Below are 19,502 nucleotides of genomic sequence, written 5' to 3' on the forward strand. Positions count from 1 at the left end.
TTCCACAATGAGAGATTCTGTCCTTTGAGTCCTAAATAGGTTCTTATCAAATGCAAATGAGAAAAGGCTAAAGAAAAAATAAGACCATAATTCAAAAGCTTTCCAAATTTTAGGAACACGAATGATAGTAAGGTTCCTCAGGAAAAAAAAAAAAAAAAGAAGAGATCAATAATCAAATCAGTTTAGAAATAAGAGTTGTAATTTGCTACTAGGAATTATCTTAGCAGAGAGCAGCTAACAGCATGTGAGAACAAGACAGACCCAGGATGGAAACTTAATTTATGATAGGTCCTGGGGTGGCCAATGAAAACTGAGCTGTCCCCTGGCACAGAGATGTACTCAAAAAGGAAGGACAGAAAAGCCCATGCATTTCTGACACAATCCACTCATTTCAAACCACAGCGTCCTTACCCGGTATTTCTTTTCTTGTTCAAATTTTTCTTCAAATTTCCGAATTTTCCGCTTGAGGCTCTGGATGTGCTTGGTGAGTTGGGTAATGGTCTGTGGCTCTTTGCCATCACCACAGCTGCACCGTGAAGAACTTCGGGGCCTGCAATGATTCCAGAGAGGGAAAGAATCATCAAAAACAGTACTATATATAAAAGAGGTAACTAATAAAGACCTACTGTATAGCACAGGGAACTCTACTCAATACTCTGTAATGGCCTATATGAGAAAAAGAGTGGATATATGTAAAACTGATTCACTTTGCTGTACAGCACATACTAATACAACATTATAAATCAACTATATTCCAATAAAAATTTTTTTAAAGATATAAATTTTTAAAAAATGTTCCTCCAGTAAACACTGCTGCTGATCTACAAACCAAGCTTCCTAGATTATCAGAGAAGTCCAGAGGCCAGTTCATTATTTGATGAGTCTACTGTGGTAGCATCTGCTCATTACTGGAGATCCCTGATCACAGAACTCTATTATGGGCAAATGTCATCAGGGACTTTAGTCTACATATGTCAGAATATTAGTCTAGGAAATGTATTTCCTAAAGCTTGGAGGATACCAATTTCAGACTAATGAGAGAGCCCTATTGTACCGTTATCCTCAATAAGTTGCATGAGCTCCACCTAAAAACAATTTCAAGGAAGATTTAGAAGAGTAGTTAACTCTTCTTTATGTAACAGAGCCTTTGTGAATCTAATGAAAGGAATGGACCCCCTCTCCAGAAAACACATTCACCTTCTCACCTGACACACTTTACAATAGTAATAATGCACTAAATCCCTCAAGTCCACCAGTAGACAGATGTCCATGGACCCTGGTCTAGATAAACTCATGAGTAACAGCAGGAGTTATTAAAGAGAAACTAGGAATTCCCTGCACGTATTTTGGTCAAGGGAGACTCATTTTATTGTTTTTTTTTATTAGTTTCTGCTTTATAACAAAGTGAATCAGTCATACATATACATCTGTTCCCCCATCCCTTCCCTCTGAGACTCATTTTAGCTACACGTCAAAACTACTTACGCAGCTTAAAAAAAAAGAAAAACACATAGTTTCACATTTTTTTTGTCTGGGGGAGCTACCGTAAGCTACCACTTTTCTAGAATCTAAGAAGAAATTGAGATGTACAACTCACAAGCATTGCTACAATCCATCCATCGAGGCCACTGCTGAACACGGAAGGAATACTTATGAGCTCATCCAGAGTTCCTGGTACTTGCATGTACATAGACTTTCTTAGGATTCTGGTCATTTCACCAAAAATGTTCAGACATGTGAGCTGTAGGGCAGCCTGTGTCTCGAGACCATCTCCTCCTGTTTCAGGAAGGCCTGAAACAGCATTCTTTTTTTTTTTTTTTTTTTTTGTGGTACGCGGACCTCTCACTGCTGTGGCCTCTCCCGTTGCGGAGCACAGGCTCCGGACGTGCAGGCTCAGCGGCCATGGCTCACAGGCCCAGCCGCTCCGCGGCACGTGGGATCTTCCCGGACCGGGGCACGAACCCGCGTCCCCTGCATCGGCAGGCAGACCCCCAACCACTGCGCCACCAGGGAAGCCCTGAAACAGCATTCTTAACTAGAAAGTACTCTGATTTTTTTGCCATTTATTGTTCAGGGCTTACAGTTGCTTTTGGTAGGCATGTCTGCTCTATTTTGGACACACACTTCACTGAATTTATAAAAGTATTGGGTTGTATTGTAAATAATATTTTAAAAAACTGCATGAAATGAAGACGAACAAAACCAGGTTTTCTTACATCATAAACTGCTGAGTGCTGGGTGGAGAAGGGGCTGATTCAGGGTCTGAGTTGAATCTCTGGCTTTGGCTAAAGATGGAGCATCGTGGTGACAGAAGCGGGTTGTCACCATCAGTGATGTGACAGAGCAGCCTGCTAGTCTCAACAGACTGGAGGTCTTCAGGTGCACTGTCTGCTTCATCCTGCACGTCTGTGTGCACTGGCACAGGGTCTGAGGAAACAAGATAAATCATCGAGACTCAGAAGTGACAGAGGGCTTGAGACTGTCATGTTCTTAAACAAAGATTATAAACATTCATTATAATGTCTTGCCTCTTTGTCATTTCTTCCTTCTGGGGATATGAAAGCCTTTCAAAATTCTGTCATGTTCATTCTCACAGAATCTGGACACAAAGTATTACAAAGCCAACACACACCAAAAGATGGAAACACAGATTGTTTCGGTCTGAGTTACAGAAGTCGTCATGGTCCAAAACTACAAAAATCCTCTCTTTATTTCATATTATTTGCATATGTCAGAGAGTATATAACAACATGTTAGAGTGAAAAAAAGAAAACAATTACATGGAACTGGAGAAAAAGATGATAGATTATGAGGGAGAATAGTTATAACAGAACTGCCAGTGAAGGAAGGGAGAGGAGGGGGTAGGGAGGAAAAGAGAGAAGAGAAAACAAAGGAGGAGGAGAGAGGCGAGGGGTCCCCACATAGAAAATTACTCAGCACTCATTAAAAATGTTGGAGGACTCAACATCAATATGGAATGATGTTCTGAATATACTAAATGAAAACCACACATTTCAACACAGAACAGTAGTGATTCCATTTGCTATAAGCAGCATACATTTATGTCTACAAATAAACGCACTAAAAGATCAAAGAAGCTACATAGCAACTACAAAGCATGGTGGAATTAGGAAAGATTCTATTTCTTCTCCAAAATTTTATGTAGCATTTTATTTGGGACAAAAACAAAAACCAACAACAAAACCTGCTCTAAACCCTATCCCCAGCTTGGCAGCTGTCTGCCTGAATTCTCACTGTGATCATTCCCCTTTTTTTTTTTTTTTGCCGTACGCGGGCCTCTCACTGTCACGGCCTCTTCCGTTGTGGAGCACAGGCTCCGGACGCACAGGCTCAGCGGCCATGGCTCATGGGCCCAGCCGCTCCGCGGCACGTGGGATCTTCCCGGACCGGGGCACGAACCTGCGTCCCCCGCATCGGCAGGCGGACTCTCAACCACTGCGCCACCAGGGAAGCCCGATCATTCCCCTTTTAAATGAGCTCACTGGCTCCCCAACCAGGTCAGTCCAGAAAGTGGACACCCTTGTGCTACAGAGGTGAGGGCAGGGGAATGAGAAACATCAGGACGCTGAGTCACGGTGGCCTGAGTGAGAGTCTCTCCATCCCGGCGTGCTGTACAGAGCTACTCATGGAGCAGCCAAAACCTTCTCAATTTTGCCCAGCAAACAAGTGAGGACAACCCAAGGCTTTCTCTTATCCTGACTACCCTAAAGAAAGGAAAAAACACAGATTTTCTGGGTGAAGAAGTAAATCTGAAAATACCGACAATCCACTTTTCCAAAATAACATTTATCACAATTTGGCACTGGATAAATCTTAATCAGGTTTAGAATGGCTCGAGCTCTCTAGAGCTTGAAATGCAGTTTCCTTTGCGTAACATCAAAGTTCTGATTAGGTCCTTGTGTGCTTTCAGTTGGCTTCTCCCCTTTTGTGCTGTAGACTGGGAGGGTGGACAGTGCCTCCCATCGGGCCTTTGAAGCCGATCGACAGCACCTCTGTCAGAGGCTGAGGCTGGTCAAAAGTGGATGGGGTGAGGACTGGGGAAAGCTGGAGCCACATGAATGCCAAAGCCCAGACACACAGGCAAGTGTGCTGGTGCGCCCGACACAGCTCGCCACAGGCAACACCCTGGCTAAGAATAATTTAGCCAGAGAACACTGCCATTTGGAGGGAACCCTAAGAAGAAACACGAATGATTGTTCCTAACCAGTAAACGACAGCATATACTAACAATGACCTTCAACACCCACCAGGAAGTGTCTGAGTGCCTCACCAAACCCTTTGCTTAAACCATTAGACTCTAAGAAGGAATGCATTTTATTCATGCTACCCTTTTCTGGGCAGCATCTTTTGGTAATAATGATGGGGAAGAAAAAGATCTTTAGCAAGCACCTGGGACCAGCATGTTTTTGTTGAAATTGTAAAGACTGGAGGTCTTCTCTTTAGCTCATCTGTGGTGCCAGGGTCAAAACTAAAAGGAGTCTCTTGGTGCTGTCTTGTAATGACAAAATGGGGGCACTTGGGTTCCTAGCCATATGACTAACGTGGATCTAAGAGCTTAGCTTCGGAAACCCACAGAGACCTAAGATATGACTTCACAGAATCACAGGCCACTATGAACGCCATTGCAATAGTAACTGTAAACCTCCATTTACATGGCATCTGTTTTTTGGGGCACTCAAAAAACCAGCGCTGCCTAACTAACATTCTGACCTTTCTTCCCCCCAATTCACCACTAAAGGAAGCTGTGAGCCTGAAAGATCCCAAAGTGACCAGTTGAAAAGTCAACCTAAGTGTCCATCGACAGATGAATGGATAAAGAAGATGTGGCACATATATACAATGGAATATTACTCACTCATAAAAAGAAATGAAATTGAGTTATTTGTAGTGAGGTGGATGGACCTAGAGTTTGTCATACAGAGTGAAGTAAGTCAGAAAGAGAAAAACAAATACCGTATGCTAACACATATATACGGAATCTAAAAAAAAAGGGTTCTGAAGAACCTAGGGCCAGGACAGGAATAAAGACGCAGACGTAGAGAATGGACTTGACGACACGGGGAGGGGGAAGGGTAAGCCGGGACGAAGTGAGAGTGGCATGGACCTATATACACTACCAAACGTAAAATAGATAGCTAGTGGAAAGCAGTCGTATAGCACAGGGAGATCAGCTCGGTGCTCTGTGACCACCTAGAGGGGTGGGATAGGGAGGGTGGGAGGGAGACGCAAGAGGGAGGAGATATGGGAACATATGTATATGTATAACTTATTCACTTTGTGACAAAGCAGAAACTAACACACCATTGTAAAGCAATTATACTCCAATAAAGATGTTAGGGCTTCCCTGGTGGCGCAGTGGTTGACAGTCTGCCTGCTGATGCAGGGGACACGGGTTCGTGCCCCGGTCCGGGAAGATCCCACATGCCGCGGAGCGGCTGGGCCCGTGAGCCGTGGCCGCTGAGCCTGCACATCCAGAGCCTGTGCTCCACAACGGGAGAGGCCACAGAAGTGAGAGGCCCACGTACCACAAAAAAAAAAAAAAAAAAAAAAGTTAAAAAAAACCTGGTAATCTGGTAATGCCTGAGCTCTTTGTCTAAACTAACCATTTGAGTTGAGAAGTGGCTTAATTAAATCAGTGGGCGCATGCCTATGTGTGCGCATTTGTGTAGACAGGATTATTGAGCTCTTTGCTCAGAAGAGACCAGGGTAGATTCAGAGCCAACCAGCGTTGCTGCCATCCTGGGAACAGAGCCCAGGCCACCACTTAGAGACCATGCTCCCCAACAGGGAGAAGCTTATGGCAATATTAAACTCGGGTGGCTTCTGATGGGACCCTGGGAGCACACTGCTTTTTCTTCCAAAGAAAGGCGCAACTTGCCAGAGCCCATGCTGTGATGTGCTATGCTTTAGAGGGAGGGCCTGGGAGCCAGGGCTCGGGGTGCTCATACTTTCTTGTGGGGCTCCAGCAAGTTCACTGACCTCCCTCTGTGTCCTTGTTTGGACCACCTGACAAGGCTGTGACAGGAAAGTCAAAGGAGATCTGCTGTACAACCTCATGCCTTTAGTTAACAGTATTGTATTATACACGTAAAAAGTTGTTAGGAATGTACATCTCATGTTAAGTGTTCTTACCACAATAAAAAAAATTTTCTTTTATCCTTCTTTGTATTTTCTACAATTTCTGTAATGAATGTCTTAATTGTATAGGAAGAAAAAACCAATAAAAGTTAATATAAAAATTTGGAAAAAGAAATGCATTCCTCGGAAGAGAAGTGAGAAACAACCCCACAGGCAGAACAAGAGAGAACAAAGATTGTGAATTTGAATCCCAGGTCCACCACCTGTTAAGAGGCACTTGAGAAAAAATGGGCCTTTTTAAACCCCAGTTTCTTCATCTGTAAAATGGGGAGAATAAGACTAAGGGAGGCCTCTCCCTGCCTCTCAAGACTAAGGAAGGATGAAATAGGAAAACTCTATCCCCTACAAATTTTTGCCATATCCACATAAACCTATTTTTAATATATATGTATATATGTATGTTATGTGTGCATATATGTGTTTATGTGTATATATATAATCTTAATTTCTTCGTTTTAATTTCTTTTTTATTGAAGTATAGTTGATTCACAAGGTTGTGTTCCTTTTAGGTGTACAGCAGTGATTCAGTTATTCTTTTTCAGATTCTTTTCCCATCCAGGTTATTACAAAGTATTGAGTATAGTCCCCTGTGCTATATAGTAGGTCCTTGTTGGTTATCTATTTTATATATAGTAGCATGTATATGTTACTCCCAAATTCCTAATTTATCCCTCCTCCCTTATAATATATATATAAGATTATATATTAAATACAAGCTTAATTTCAATCTACAGTTTTCCAAAATGTCAGCTTCATCTTAGGCAATAATGGCCAAGAAATCATAAATGAGATGTGCTAGTTCCATGTCTCCGACCAATACACATTAAAATAAATTCCTGTTAAAACAACGCTCACCCATGCATCCTTTGTACAGCATATTTGGCGAAACATTGAGAAAAGGCGCAGAAACCGCTAAATCGGTAACCATGAGAACCATCATTTTAACAACTATTAATATCAACATAAGGAAGCTGAAGATTATCTTCCCTTACTGACCGCCATCTCCACTAGGATTCCTTATGGGGTTAATGTGGGAAATGAGAACCAATACACCCTCGACATATTGTACCTCCTACCAGTTATTTGTAAATAAGTAAGAATAATCATCATATCTAATACTTATGCAGTGAGTCACTATGTCCTCAAGCTTATAATAAGAGTTTTTGCCAAGTATTTAATCTTCATAATAACCGAAGGAGGCTGGCAGTAATGTGATCTTCGTTTTAATTTCAGGAGGGAAGGTGGTATGACTATGTGAGCTCCGGTCAGGGAGGGTTTGACCAATGCCCGTGGTAGAAGACTCCACACCTCCGACCTTGGAGGCCAGAGAGTCTTTCTAGCAGGCCACTCACTGAGCAACAGGGACCACAGCTTAGAGAAGTCATTGTCATCAGGTGTGAAGGCCAGAGCCCACTTCTGATCTGGCTGCAACCCCAGGCAGGAACAGATGCTGTATGACAGCTGTTAAATGAATCAGTCAGATTTTTTTCTTTTTTTTTTTTTTGCGGTACGCGGGCCTCTCACTGCTGTGGCCTCTCCCGTTGCGGAGCACAGGCTCCAGACGCGCAGGCTCAGTGGCCATGGCTCACGGGCCCAGCCGCTCCGCGGCATGTGGGATCTTCCCTGACCGGGGCACGAACCCGTGTCCCCTGCATCGGCAGGCGGACTCTCAACCACTGCTCCACCAGGGAAGCCCAATCAGTCAGATTTTAAGAAACATTTTTCTAATGTGAATTTTTAAGTGATTCAAATGTAAATCAACTATACTTCAATAAAAAAAATTTAATGAAAAAGTAAATTAATAAATTAAGTGATTTAAAGTTTAAATAAATCTCTATCTGCAACCATTTGAGATGGACTGCTGAGATGAGTCACAAATTAGCCACAGGCTTGTGGGTTTGTTAATTTGCACTTTTGGGTTTACCCATCATGGTGGGCCCATAGGTAGCATTCAGATACATTCCAAAATGCCAAACATCATGCCTTTGATGGTATTACAACACCATGCCTTTGATGGTATTAAAAACTAAATGAGTCAGAAACATGTACATGATTTTCATGAGGCTCAGCATCAGAGTTCTCGGCCAGCCTCACACAAAAAGGGCCACCAAAATAAAACCAAAAAACAACTCAGAAACATCTGATGGATACACAATGGATTTAGTTGTAGGTGTGTTGAATTTAAGTTGAATTTAACCTAAGGTACTAATGGTTCACAAGAGAGAGAATATAGGTAGCCTGAAGTCATCCCAGTAACTAAGCCTGGGGAAACAGATGGGCTTGCCTGCTCAGAGACCACTGAGAGGAAAGCAGTATCTCTGAGGTTAGGATGGGTGGGTAGGAATGAGGGCAGATGAAGACGGATTTCTGGTAGATGAGGCCGACCGAGCCACCGAGGGGGACAAGGGTGGCACTCCAAGCAGGCTTCTGCGTGCCAGCTTCCGTGGAGGACCACCAGAAACATCAGTGAGCTGGAGGGGTGAGGAATCTGTCACCGTGAAAACAGGGGTTGGCTCCATGGCAAGCATCCTGCAGATCCCAAGAGGCAGTTTGACATCATGAATAAAAGCCTGGGCTATAGTTTCAGAAACACCTGGATTCAAGTCCCAATTTGTCAGATGTGTGACCTGGGACCCATTATTCAATCTTTTTCAATCTCAGTTCTCCCATCTGTCTCAGTGACAATGACATCAGTATAAATAAATTGCTGGAAGGACTTTAAAAAGATAAGGAATCTCAAGTGCTTCATCTAGTGCCTGGGGGAGAGGGCATAATAACTCATCAATAAATGATAGCTGTTGTTGTTTATATTTACGGTGGTACCTTTGACCTAGTTAGGGAATTAAAGAGGGGAGCCGAAGGGGAAAATGAGTTCAGTTCTGGATGCACTGAGTTAAGAGGCACTTTTGGACATCCAGGTGGAGGTGCCCAATAGCCCCTATATACGTGTAGGTATGGAGCTCAAGAGACATAATCTAAGTGGGTCTGACCTCATCATTAACTTCCCCGTTTAAACGCCCATTCCAGAGTAGGGGGTGGGACGGTGAGCATCATTTTTATTTTGAAGGAGCCACTGTACTGATTTCAATTAAAATGAACAACCGGGAGATTAGGGCACTGGGTTAGCTGGGCGATGAGAAATTCCAAAATCCTTCCTGAAAACCAGAAAGCTACATGGATCAAGAAGCCCCAGCTCAGATCTAAACTTATTCCTTACTTCTGCACTTTTTATTACAATCTTCTATTTAAATTTCCATCAGTAAATACAGATCCAGGTTTTAGGTTTTTGAGTAGTTCTTAAGACAAACTTAATACTATCATTCCTGTTCCCTAGAGAATTATGGAAAGACAATTTTGGAATATTGTTTTCTTGAGTCACTGCTATTATTTCTAACATATGCAACACTTTTTGCCAAGTAAACGTTAACATTTAAATCACAGACATACATAAATACATAACTCTTCAGGGTATACTGTCACTGATTATTTTAGAAGTCCAATAATAACTTCTATGAAGTCTGATAAAGAGACTTTTGCAGTTCTTTTTAAGTATTTTCACTGTCTCAATGGTAGAAATAAGGAATAAATGACCTCCAGTTTAAAAAAGGTAGTATCAACAAAGGCCCAAGCAAAGGAAGATCACATTATCATTTTGGGAGGTGTAAACGATTTGAACTCACTCAAATTTTCAGTATTATAGTGATATTCAATAAATTTAAGTGTCTAGATGAAATTCAATAACTATCTTAAATATGCTTTCATTTCACATGGAAACTGGCTTAGCAAAGTAAAGTGCCAAGGGAAAAGGAGGGCGTAGAGACCACTAGATTGAATGGAGACGAGGAAGACAAAGCGGCAAGGCAGTGGGTGAGAAAGAGGAGGAGCTGGAAAGCTGTGGGGGAAGAAGAAGAAAAACACAGACACCACCATGGTGAGGCGGGGTGAGAAGGCAGGTGCCGCAGGGTGACAAAGGCTGAGTTCGTTCTCAGGAAACATGCGGTGGAAGCAAACTTCTAGCCTGAGGCAGACTGAGGTCTTTGGACATTAGTGACTTCTACCAGAACTCAGAAGCGTGCTGTGGGCTACAGTAGTGTGAGCCACACTGAGGACAGGGTCAGGTCGCCAGGTCTCTGTTGTATGGGGAAAGGGAAGAAGTCTATTCTTTGCATTGTTCTGGAGAAGCACATATGAGGCAGGGATCATTCATATTTTTGGAAGCAGTTTCTACATAACACCAAACCAAATGCACCACTTGGGGGGAAAAGAAGAAATGATCTTCTAGACAAAGCTACTGAGCGACTACATGAATGTCTGCACTTCCCTCTGATTATTCAAGACTTAACTTCTTTGCCTATATGCACACTGTCGAAGAACCACTGAGAAATATCCAAGGGAAATAAAGGGCCGATGGTGTCTAATCTCTGAAAACATCTTTTCCCCTCCCTGTGTCACAAAAGTGGAGCCGAGTGCTCAGCTAAGCTGTGAGGATGGGGAAGGGGAAGAAAGAGCAAATATCACCCGTGATAGTGTCCAAAATTCAGAAGCACCCTGCCGGTACAGAGAGGAAGCCGGGTGTCGGGATGCTGATCATTTTTCAGTCCAAACAACTTTCCGTGTCTTCTAGTTGATTCCTGTGCAACTGATCACCTCAGTGGGAAAGCTGAGAAAAATCTGCTAGGAAGGTAACAAGAGCCATTTTCAAAAGAGGGTTTTCATTTACGAGCAGACGTGCTTTGAAAAGCAAAAGGGAACTTATATACAAAGCAAACAGGAAGACTACAGAAAGAAATTCCAACCTTTGCTGCAGGCCATATCTTCACAGGCTCATTCAATGTCAGTAAAGAAAAATTAATCAGAAAAAGTTGGACCCACAGTTCCACAAAGAGACATGGAAAAGTATAATTCTAGGTTCCTGGAAGAGTCAGAAGAGGTTGTCCACTTTGGGCCTGGGGGCTGTTCAGAGCAGTGTCAGACACTGAGCATCCAGGCAAACTGATCACTTCTAGACTCTCCTTCATAAGCATGAAAGAATAACCAGAAAGAAAGGTTTTTAAATGACTGTAATATACGAGAAATTATGTGCAGGGGAAAGGGGGCATGTGAGAACTCTCTGTACTGTATGCTTGATTTTCTATAAACCTAAAACCTCTTAAAAATAAAATCTATTAATTAAAAAACTAACATGTCTATAAGTCCACTGGTTAAAAGCCTGGGCTATGGAGTCAGAGCCCTGGGCTTGGTCCAAGATGCCACTTACTAACAGCTATTAGGTCAGCTATTAGCTATTAGCTATTGGCCAGATGAGCCTCTTCACACTCAGAATCCTTTGTAAAAAGTGTGGCGAAGACAAATAGGACAATACATACACCACAGTCCTTGGCCTGTCTTAACAACTGAATTAAAAAAAAATTTTTTTAATAATCACCTGGTGGTTTAGGCCACAGGACTGATATTTTCCTTCCTTATAAGGCAGTTATAGAAGTGGCATCAGAGGATTATACTGTCATCTATGAATTTTGAAATGATTTTTTAAAATGCTTTCTTTGGGAAACAAGGGGTTAATGTGAAGCTCCCTCTTTCAGAAACTATGAAGATGGCGATAAAAGCATCAGAGAAAAATTATTAACAGTAAAGATCTTTTCCAGCCAAGTTATGTCATAGGTTTAGCACAGGATAGATTTTATGGTAACAAATGTAGTTTCACCTTTAATAAGAGGTAGTTACTCAACCATCAGCATTGTAGATTATCACTGTTATAAATACCTTTTGCTTAAGAGAAATAGCATAATGTCAATCAAATGCAGGACTCTAGAGAGGACCTAGGGAATAAACAGTACTAAAGGTCATTTCCACACCTTGCAAGTCATTAGAAATTATGATAGAATAGACATTTAAAGACAAATGCAAGCATTATCAACTGGAGGAAAGGCATATAAGCTCTGAATGCCCAGCTTTTAAAATAATGATGGCTGACATTTATTGAGCAATTACCAAAGGTGATGTGTTAAGACCCTGATAGGTATTATGCTATGTCATCCTCACAACAACTCTAAAAAGTAGATACTATCCTTTTTCCCTTTTTAAAGAAAAGGAAACTGTGGCAGAGAGGTCAAATAACCTGTACAAGATCACCCAATGAGCACATCAAGTTCTACAAAGAGCTATGTTTCTGAACAAAGTAGAGCCAATGAATATAATTTATTTGGGCTTTCAAGAAGTCTATGGCATGGTGTTCATACCAAGAGTTATTTAAAAACAAAACCAAATGATGATTGGGCTAAATGTTTTGTAATGGATAAAAAATTCACTTAATAATATGCCCCAAAGAAAGAGCTGAATTAGTATCTTGATGACAGATGTGTCAGTACTAATCCTTGCAGATGGATCCTGGATTAACCTTATTTCACATTTCAGAAATAACACTGAAGTGGAAATAGAGTCCCAAGTCTAAGTTTGTGGATGACGTTAGTATTTTTCAAAGAGTAAAAGGCAAAGCAACCACGGAAGAAGCTCACAAACCATGAGGTGGCTCCACAGTGGCAGATGACCTTCATTGTGGGCCAGCAGGCTCTTCGGCTGGACAACACTAAGCCATCTACACTTAACACACAAGAAGCACTGGACTATTAGTTTTATGGGAAATGGGATTTTTGGAGCTCTTATAGACTATATTGATATGACAAAAAGGTCTAGAAGGTAGTGTACATTTCTAGGAAGAGTATGGAAAGCAATCCAACAAGCATAATTACTTTGTAACTAGTTTATGAAACACTCCCGCTGCCCATATTTTTTAGGTATTAATTCATCTTTTATTGAGATCACTGTAGTTTCACATGTAGCTGTGAGAAACAATAGACAGATCCCTTGTACGCTTTGCCCAGTTTCCCCCAATAGTATCATTTTGCAAAAGTATAGGACCTATGCCCATATTTACAAACAAAATTCTACTATTCGACTCCATCTGGAAAACACTATGCAGGTCAGGGAAATACACATCAAGAAAGGCACAGGGGCCTAGAGATGGTTAAGATCACAGGAGCCTAGAGACTATTAAGATCAGTCTGAAATGACTATAGGAACAGAGGGGCTGCAATAGGTTAATCAACTACAAATCTAGATGCCTCCAGTCTAACAAAACAAAGCCAGGGATGGATTTTTAAAATGACTTTAAAACCTATTAGTTATACAGAGGGCACATAGGCTGTCTTTGGGCTTAATTTCAGATTCTAGAACATTAGAATCATGTGGACTTAACATTTAGACAGGATGGCAAATGATATCGTGTGAAACACTCAGACCACGAAGTCTGATTGAGGAAACTCCCCCAACTCCTCCCCTTTCCTCCCAGTACTGTGGGACCGCCCACAAGTTACATTAACTCCCTAAGTTCATTTCCTCATCTTTAATCTGGGGATAATAATGGCACCTTCCTCCTAGGGTGGTTATGGCCATAAAGTAAGAAAATTCATGCAACAATGCCTGGTGCAAAGGAAGAGGTTATTGTTAGCTAAGGTTGATATTATTCATTTAAAGACCTTTAAAGCACGGTTTCTAAACTTTGGCACTCTTGACATTTTGGACCAGATAACAGTTTGTTGTGGCAGTGTTGGGGCAAGGGGTGTCTTGTACATTGCAGGGTGTTTACCAGCACCCCTGGACTCTACCCACTAGATGCCAGTAGCACTCACACTCCAGCTGTGACAAGAAAATAATGTCTCCAGATGTTGCCAAATGTTCCGAAGGGGGCAAAAAACCAACCAACAAACAAACAGACAAACAAAAACACCCAGGTTGAAAACCACTGACCACTGTTGTAAAGGAACCAATTTAGAACAAGAAGATGAAGTACTACTTTCTACAGTGATAGCCATTTTCTAGTTAAAGCAACCAGTGCTATATACTAAAAACATAAAAAGATTCAAGAAGGATTTAAAAATAACACACACACACACAAACTCAATGTATAAAGTTTCTAAAAGACATTTGGAGTCTGGGTACTTCTGACACTGAGGTAATGTAGACTCCCTCTTACTGACTCTAAAAGACTGTCTGGGGCTGCTGCCAGATAGGATGAGACATTATGTGGATGATCAGACCCACCTAGTAGGAGACCCGAGATGCTCCCTGTTCCTGAAACCCAATTATAAACTGCACCTGCAGCAAAAACACCTTGCGTGGAGCCCTTGGAGGGTACTGAGTTCTACAAAGTGTTCCTGAATCTCCCTGCACATCAGAATCATCAAGGGGAGCTTTTCAAACATGGAAAGTTTCAGGCCTCATCTCTACATTTTACTTTTGCATCTTAGGGTGGGGAGCCCAGACATCTGTACATTTAATAAGCACTGCCAAGTAATTGGGAACATCTGGCCAGGTAGACAGTGTCTTAAAATACGACAGAGAAGGTCAGGCTCTCTTTGAGTCTGCCCCATTTCAACTTCAACCTTAGGAAGAGACCTGCAGACCATACAGTATTCTTTATGGGAACAAGTATAGACTTGTACCTAGAGATACTACCTTAGTGCTGTCAATCAACGTTAGCAACAAGGCTTTTACCCAAATGGAAAGTTCAATGTGAAAGTCAAGATTTTATAATAAAATAATTAATTAGGTATTGCTTTAGAATTATTACTTACAGTAATAAGTCTTCAGTTATCTCCAGTGACAGCTTTTGCTAAAAATTCCATCACCTGTGCTCAGACAGAACAGGGGTTACTATGCTTAGCCATGGGGGGGCAACGTCAAATGGTCCTTGTACATACACTGAAAATGACAAGCAGGTGAAAAAGACAATCCTCATTCCACTTTCCCATCAACAACACCAGAATAGATGCTTACTAATGTCCGGTGGAAACATTTGCTTCAGCAGTAAGAGAGGGCTGCTGATTCAGTTAGAGGAATTTGAGCCTCACTATCATGTGGGTTTCCATCTCGCATTATGCAGTTTGCAACCTAGAGGTAGCGTGACCAGCTGTCCTGGATTGCCTGGAATTGAGGACTTCCCAGCATGTGGAATTTTTAGTGCTAAAACTAGGGCAGTTGGTTACCCTCTGTACAGTCCCGAAGCTGCCTTGCAGCTGGTACCTTCTGTATTGCTTTTCTCTAAAGCCCTCTACATCCCTCAGATCTGTCCCTGTGCCCACCCCGCCCATCTAGAGCTCTAGCTTGAGCACCTTTCTCCTGAAGTGAATGGACTGAGCCAACTGGTCACAGACCCTAAGGTATAAGTCCATGTGGTCTGTGAGCTTCCCATTGATGAAACTGAGTCAAAGAAAACCTAAGAGAACCTGACCTTCTTTCTCTCTTAATTCAAGACACTGTCCACTTAAATAGTGGCTCTCAATACTCAAGAATGTTTACAAAATATAAAGATTCCAGGACTTCCAACCCTAGATGGTCTAGAGATGAGGACTGAAAACCCCCAGGTATAAAAGCTTGCTGATAATTGTGATGTGCGGGAAGGTTCAGGAACACTCTCTAGAACACAGTGTCCTTTCGGGGTGCCATAAAATCTGCTCTTGCTGCAAGTGCAGTTTGTAATTGGATTTCTAGAACAAGGGAGCATCTCAGGTATTTTGCTAGGTGAGACTAATCTTTGTATCCTGTAAACTCAAGTTAAAACACAATATTTGATCTCAAGACATAGAGAATACGGTACTTTGCTCAGACCAGCAGTTCAGATGCCCCCTGCAAAAGTTAAACAACTTCAGGGACTTCCCTGGTGGTCCAGTGGTTAGGGACCTGGCACTTCCACTGCCGAGGGCCTGGATTCAATCCCTGGTTGGAGACCTAAGATGCCATAAGCCATGTGACACGGCCCAAAAAAATAAAAATTAAAATAAATTTAAAAATTAAAAATCTAACCTTGATGTTTAAAGAAAAGTTAAACAACTTTACTTAAGTCATGCCTTAAATCAAGTCGAAAGTAAGGTTGAAACCTACTTAAATCACAAGTTATATTTCTGAATGTTTGCTTTGAATGGTTAATTAGCAGCATATTATATCCAGATATTCCTGTAAAAATCCCTTGTTGGATTTTGTCCTTCTTATACCAAATATTCACATCAACAATTACTAATCCAATATTTATAGACATCTAAGGCCCAGGGCTAGATTCTAGACTTTAAGAGAAAAAAAAAAATTTTAAGTTACTGTAATCTTTTACAGACTTACGACATCTGTGCTAATCTATGCAGTCACACTATCATCAGGGCTTTATGCACACACACACAAAACTATAGTTTCCAGGTGTTCAAAGATCACTCAAGAAATCCATTCACAGGCCCTGAGTTAAGAACAGCTGATCTAATATGAGCATAAATTTCTCCCTTCTGAGTGACACGTGGACTAGAAAATGCAGGGCCTTCCTAGAAGAGTATGTCTTGGAAGCCAATGAGACCACACTATCCCATAAATTGAACTGTGAAAGCCTCTTTCAAATGCTTATCACTTTGGCAAAATTCCTGCCAAATGAAGAAACTCCTTAGGTCCCTGAAAACATCTAGTAGGTGGTTTATAGACTGTGTCAAAGGTATTTTTTTTAATAAAATTACAGTGAAACATGGGTGAAATAAAGCATTCCAAGGTCCAAAATCGGGGCTGGGACTTCTTCAATTTCCCTGCATCAATTCCCATGCAGTCAGTTTAGCTAAACGAGACTCCTTATTCATAAGCTCTGCAAAGGCCAAAAACATCAGGATAGGTTTTATCTTTGAAAACTTGCAGGAGCTGTTCTTTCTTAGCGCACGTGTGCACGTGTGTGTGTGTGTGCGCGCACACATACACACACACACAGAGTGGAAACCTCTCTTTTTCATAAACTTTCTTGGAAGGACTTTGGCGTATCTCAGATTCACCTACATTTTGGAAAATCCAGCATCCAGCATACAGGCCTCCTCTATAAAGAGCCTTTTGCCCATTTCTGCCATTTGACACCTAACATGGAATATATTGATGGTTCCTTTGTGTGGGTGATCCCTACATAAACTTAGTACATATTTCTATTTTATAAAGAATGTGTTAATAAGTTTATTCAAAATCCCGTCCATCCAGAATGAGAAAACGTAAAACTACTATTGACCTTTGGAAAAAATAAGACACATACACATGAAAGTCATGATAAAATATGTATATATACACATATATGTATATGTGTGTGTATATATATCTATATATGTATCTCCATATCCAACATGCAGCAAATATTTTATTAAACAGTCTTTGCCAGATACTTGTGAAGCTATACAAAGCATCAGATAGTTCAAAAGTTAATTTGTATTTGGCTTGGGACTTCTCTATGTGTTTTGTATGCTGTTTACAGGGTGTGGAATAGGGGGTTGGTAGAAGAAGAAGGGCATGGTCTAATAACCTGACTCCAATCCCTAACTGGCTTGACACTGGCTCCTACCTGATTGTACTTGCATCTCATCCAGACACAATGGCCAACAGAGCAGAGGCGCTCACCAGGCGACAAGGACAGCCAACTGGCCACCTGCATCCACAGGGAAGTAATTTACCACTTACCAGCAGGGCCACACTAGGCTTCAGCGTCCTTACTATGAACAGTATTACTTCACAGGTTAAAGGATTTAAATTAATAGCTATGAAGTGCTTAGAACAGTGTCTGGATCACAGAAAGTCTTCCATAATAATAGTAGCTACTATTACTAGCTATTACTAGCCACTATTATTAATACATATTCAAACACTGGAGATGGCTGTTTTGCCTACTTAGACCATGTGGGTCTGTTTTAAACAGTAATATCTTCAATGCACTATTGCTAATGGTATGGATATAGATTACCTTTGTAAATCACTTCCTTCAACTCCTGGAGATAAAGGACATCTCATGAAGCAAGCTCACCTAAGCCTATGTCTACCATCCACTCAGAAACCAGTGTGCAAACCTCTGACCCACTGATGTTAGAAAAGATAAGCTGTGCTCTCATTTCTGCCCATATAAATTTAGTACTTCTTTCCCATCAAAGTCTTCCTGGGAGCACTGATTTGCCTTCTGCTTGCTAGCCAACCTACTATCCTCAAGATTAAAACTAGAGAAACTAACAGCCAAACGAGACCCAAGTTTGAGACTTTTCAACACAGAAATTAATGCTAAAAAAAAATGAGACAGAAAAAGACAATATAGCATTGGAAGGAGCTGTGTCACTCACCTCCACCTTCCCTGGGGTGATGGATCATCTTACAAGCAGTTAACAGAAGAAACGAAGTGGCTATGTTGAAACTCCCCTAATCCCTCAAAAATATCATGAGCTGAGTCTCAAGACAGCACAGATGATCTAAATCCAGCGATATATAAACATGCTACTTGTGTGTCACAGAAGACCAAATAGGAAAATGAAAACCAGGTATTACGGGTGCTTTTCACCTGACACCACCTCTGGAAGTCTGACCCTTGGCCCCCAGCTAGAGAGGCAGATGTAGATTCCAGCACATCTTCATTCCTCCTGCCCACCCCTCAGCTCCCCGGTGCACAAGGCACCGTTTCCCACGGGGCCAGGTTTAGGAGGAAGCAGCAAGACGTAGAACTACCCTGACAGTACAGACGGGGACCCCGCCCCCTCGAGCCCAGGCTCTTACCTGTGGCATCTGCCCCCTCAGCAGGTGCACTCTGGCTGGACGCTGGGGCTGGATCCTTGACTCCGTGCACCTGAGCGGCTTCTTCCTGGTGTGTCAAAAAGGCAGAGCACAGATCAGTTTCCAGGGCTTGGAGCTTCAGCAAGGGATTCTGCCAGCAAAAGCAGAACATCGGGCTGGCTCAGTTAGATCCTGAAGCAACGCTGGGTCTGCAGCTCCTTTCTCCGGCGCCTGGCAGGAAAGGGGTCTCGGCCTCAGCTGCTCCAGGCAGGGCTGGTTGTGCCAGCATCAGAGGCGTGTTCTTCCACAGGCAGTCTCTGTTTCTGCTTCATATCAATCCTAACGTATATTGATTATCTGTGCCACATGGGACTGGTGATTTCGTCAGCAAGAGACACTGCACCCGGAGAACCAGTCTGAGAAGGTATCTGCTTCCCCAGTGGTTGAGCCTTTACGCTTTGCAAGTGTTTCATTCATTGTGCTGACATCAGGAGCGAATGACATTAGGCCCCTCCCAGGCTACCATTCATAAAAGCCCGCAGTGCACAGTGACTGCTGCAGAGGCTGCCTGGCAGCTGGGAGGTGCTTCGGGGCTCCCTTATCTGCATCTGCGTGTGGGGTGTGTGCGTGCCTGTAGGTGTGTAGGGGTGTGCGTGTGTGTCTGTACGTGTGTCTTCTGAAGTTACTTTTCTCACATGGAATGGATACAGCTGCCTTTTACCAAGAACAGAGTGGAGGGATGGAGGGAGATG

General features: G+C 42.2%; 1 protein-coding gene across 3 annotated transcripts in view; it reads right to left on the reverse strand.

The window, feature by feature from the left end:
* FAM13C (family with sequence similarity 13 member C) overlaps positions 1 to 19,502 on the reverse strand; it is a 137,696-nt gene that overhangs the window by 25,094 nt on the left and 93,100 nt on the right. For all 3 annotated transcript variants that reach the window (XM_081252266.1, XM_081252265.1, XM_081252264.1), the window contains 3 exons: positions 18,754 to 18,838; positions 2,217 to 2,427; positions 412 to 550 (listed from right to left, as the gene is read on the reverse strand). In XM_081252266.1, the coding sequence (XP_081108392.1) occupies positions 412 to 550; positions 2,217 to 2,427; positions 18,754 to 18,838 (435 nt within the window). The remainder of the gene's footprint in view (positions 1 to 411; positions 551 to 2,216; positions 2,428 to 18,753; positions 18,839 to 19,502) is intronic.

Source organism: Mesoplodon bidens, assembly GCF_964165515.1.
Source record: "Mesoplodon bidens genome assembly, chromosome: 1".
Classification (NCBI taxonomy): Eukaryota; Metazoa; Chordata; class Mammalia; order Artiodactyla; family Ziphiidae; genus Mesoplodon; species Mesoplodon bidens.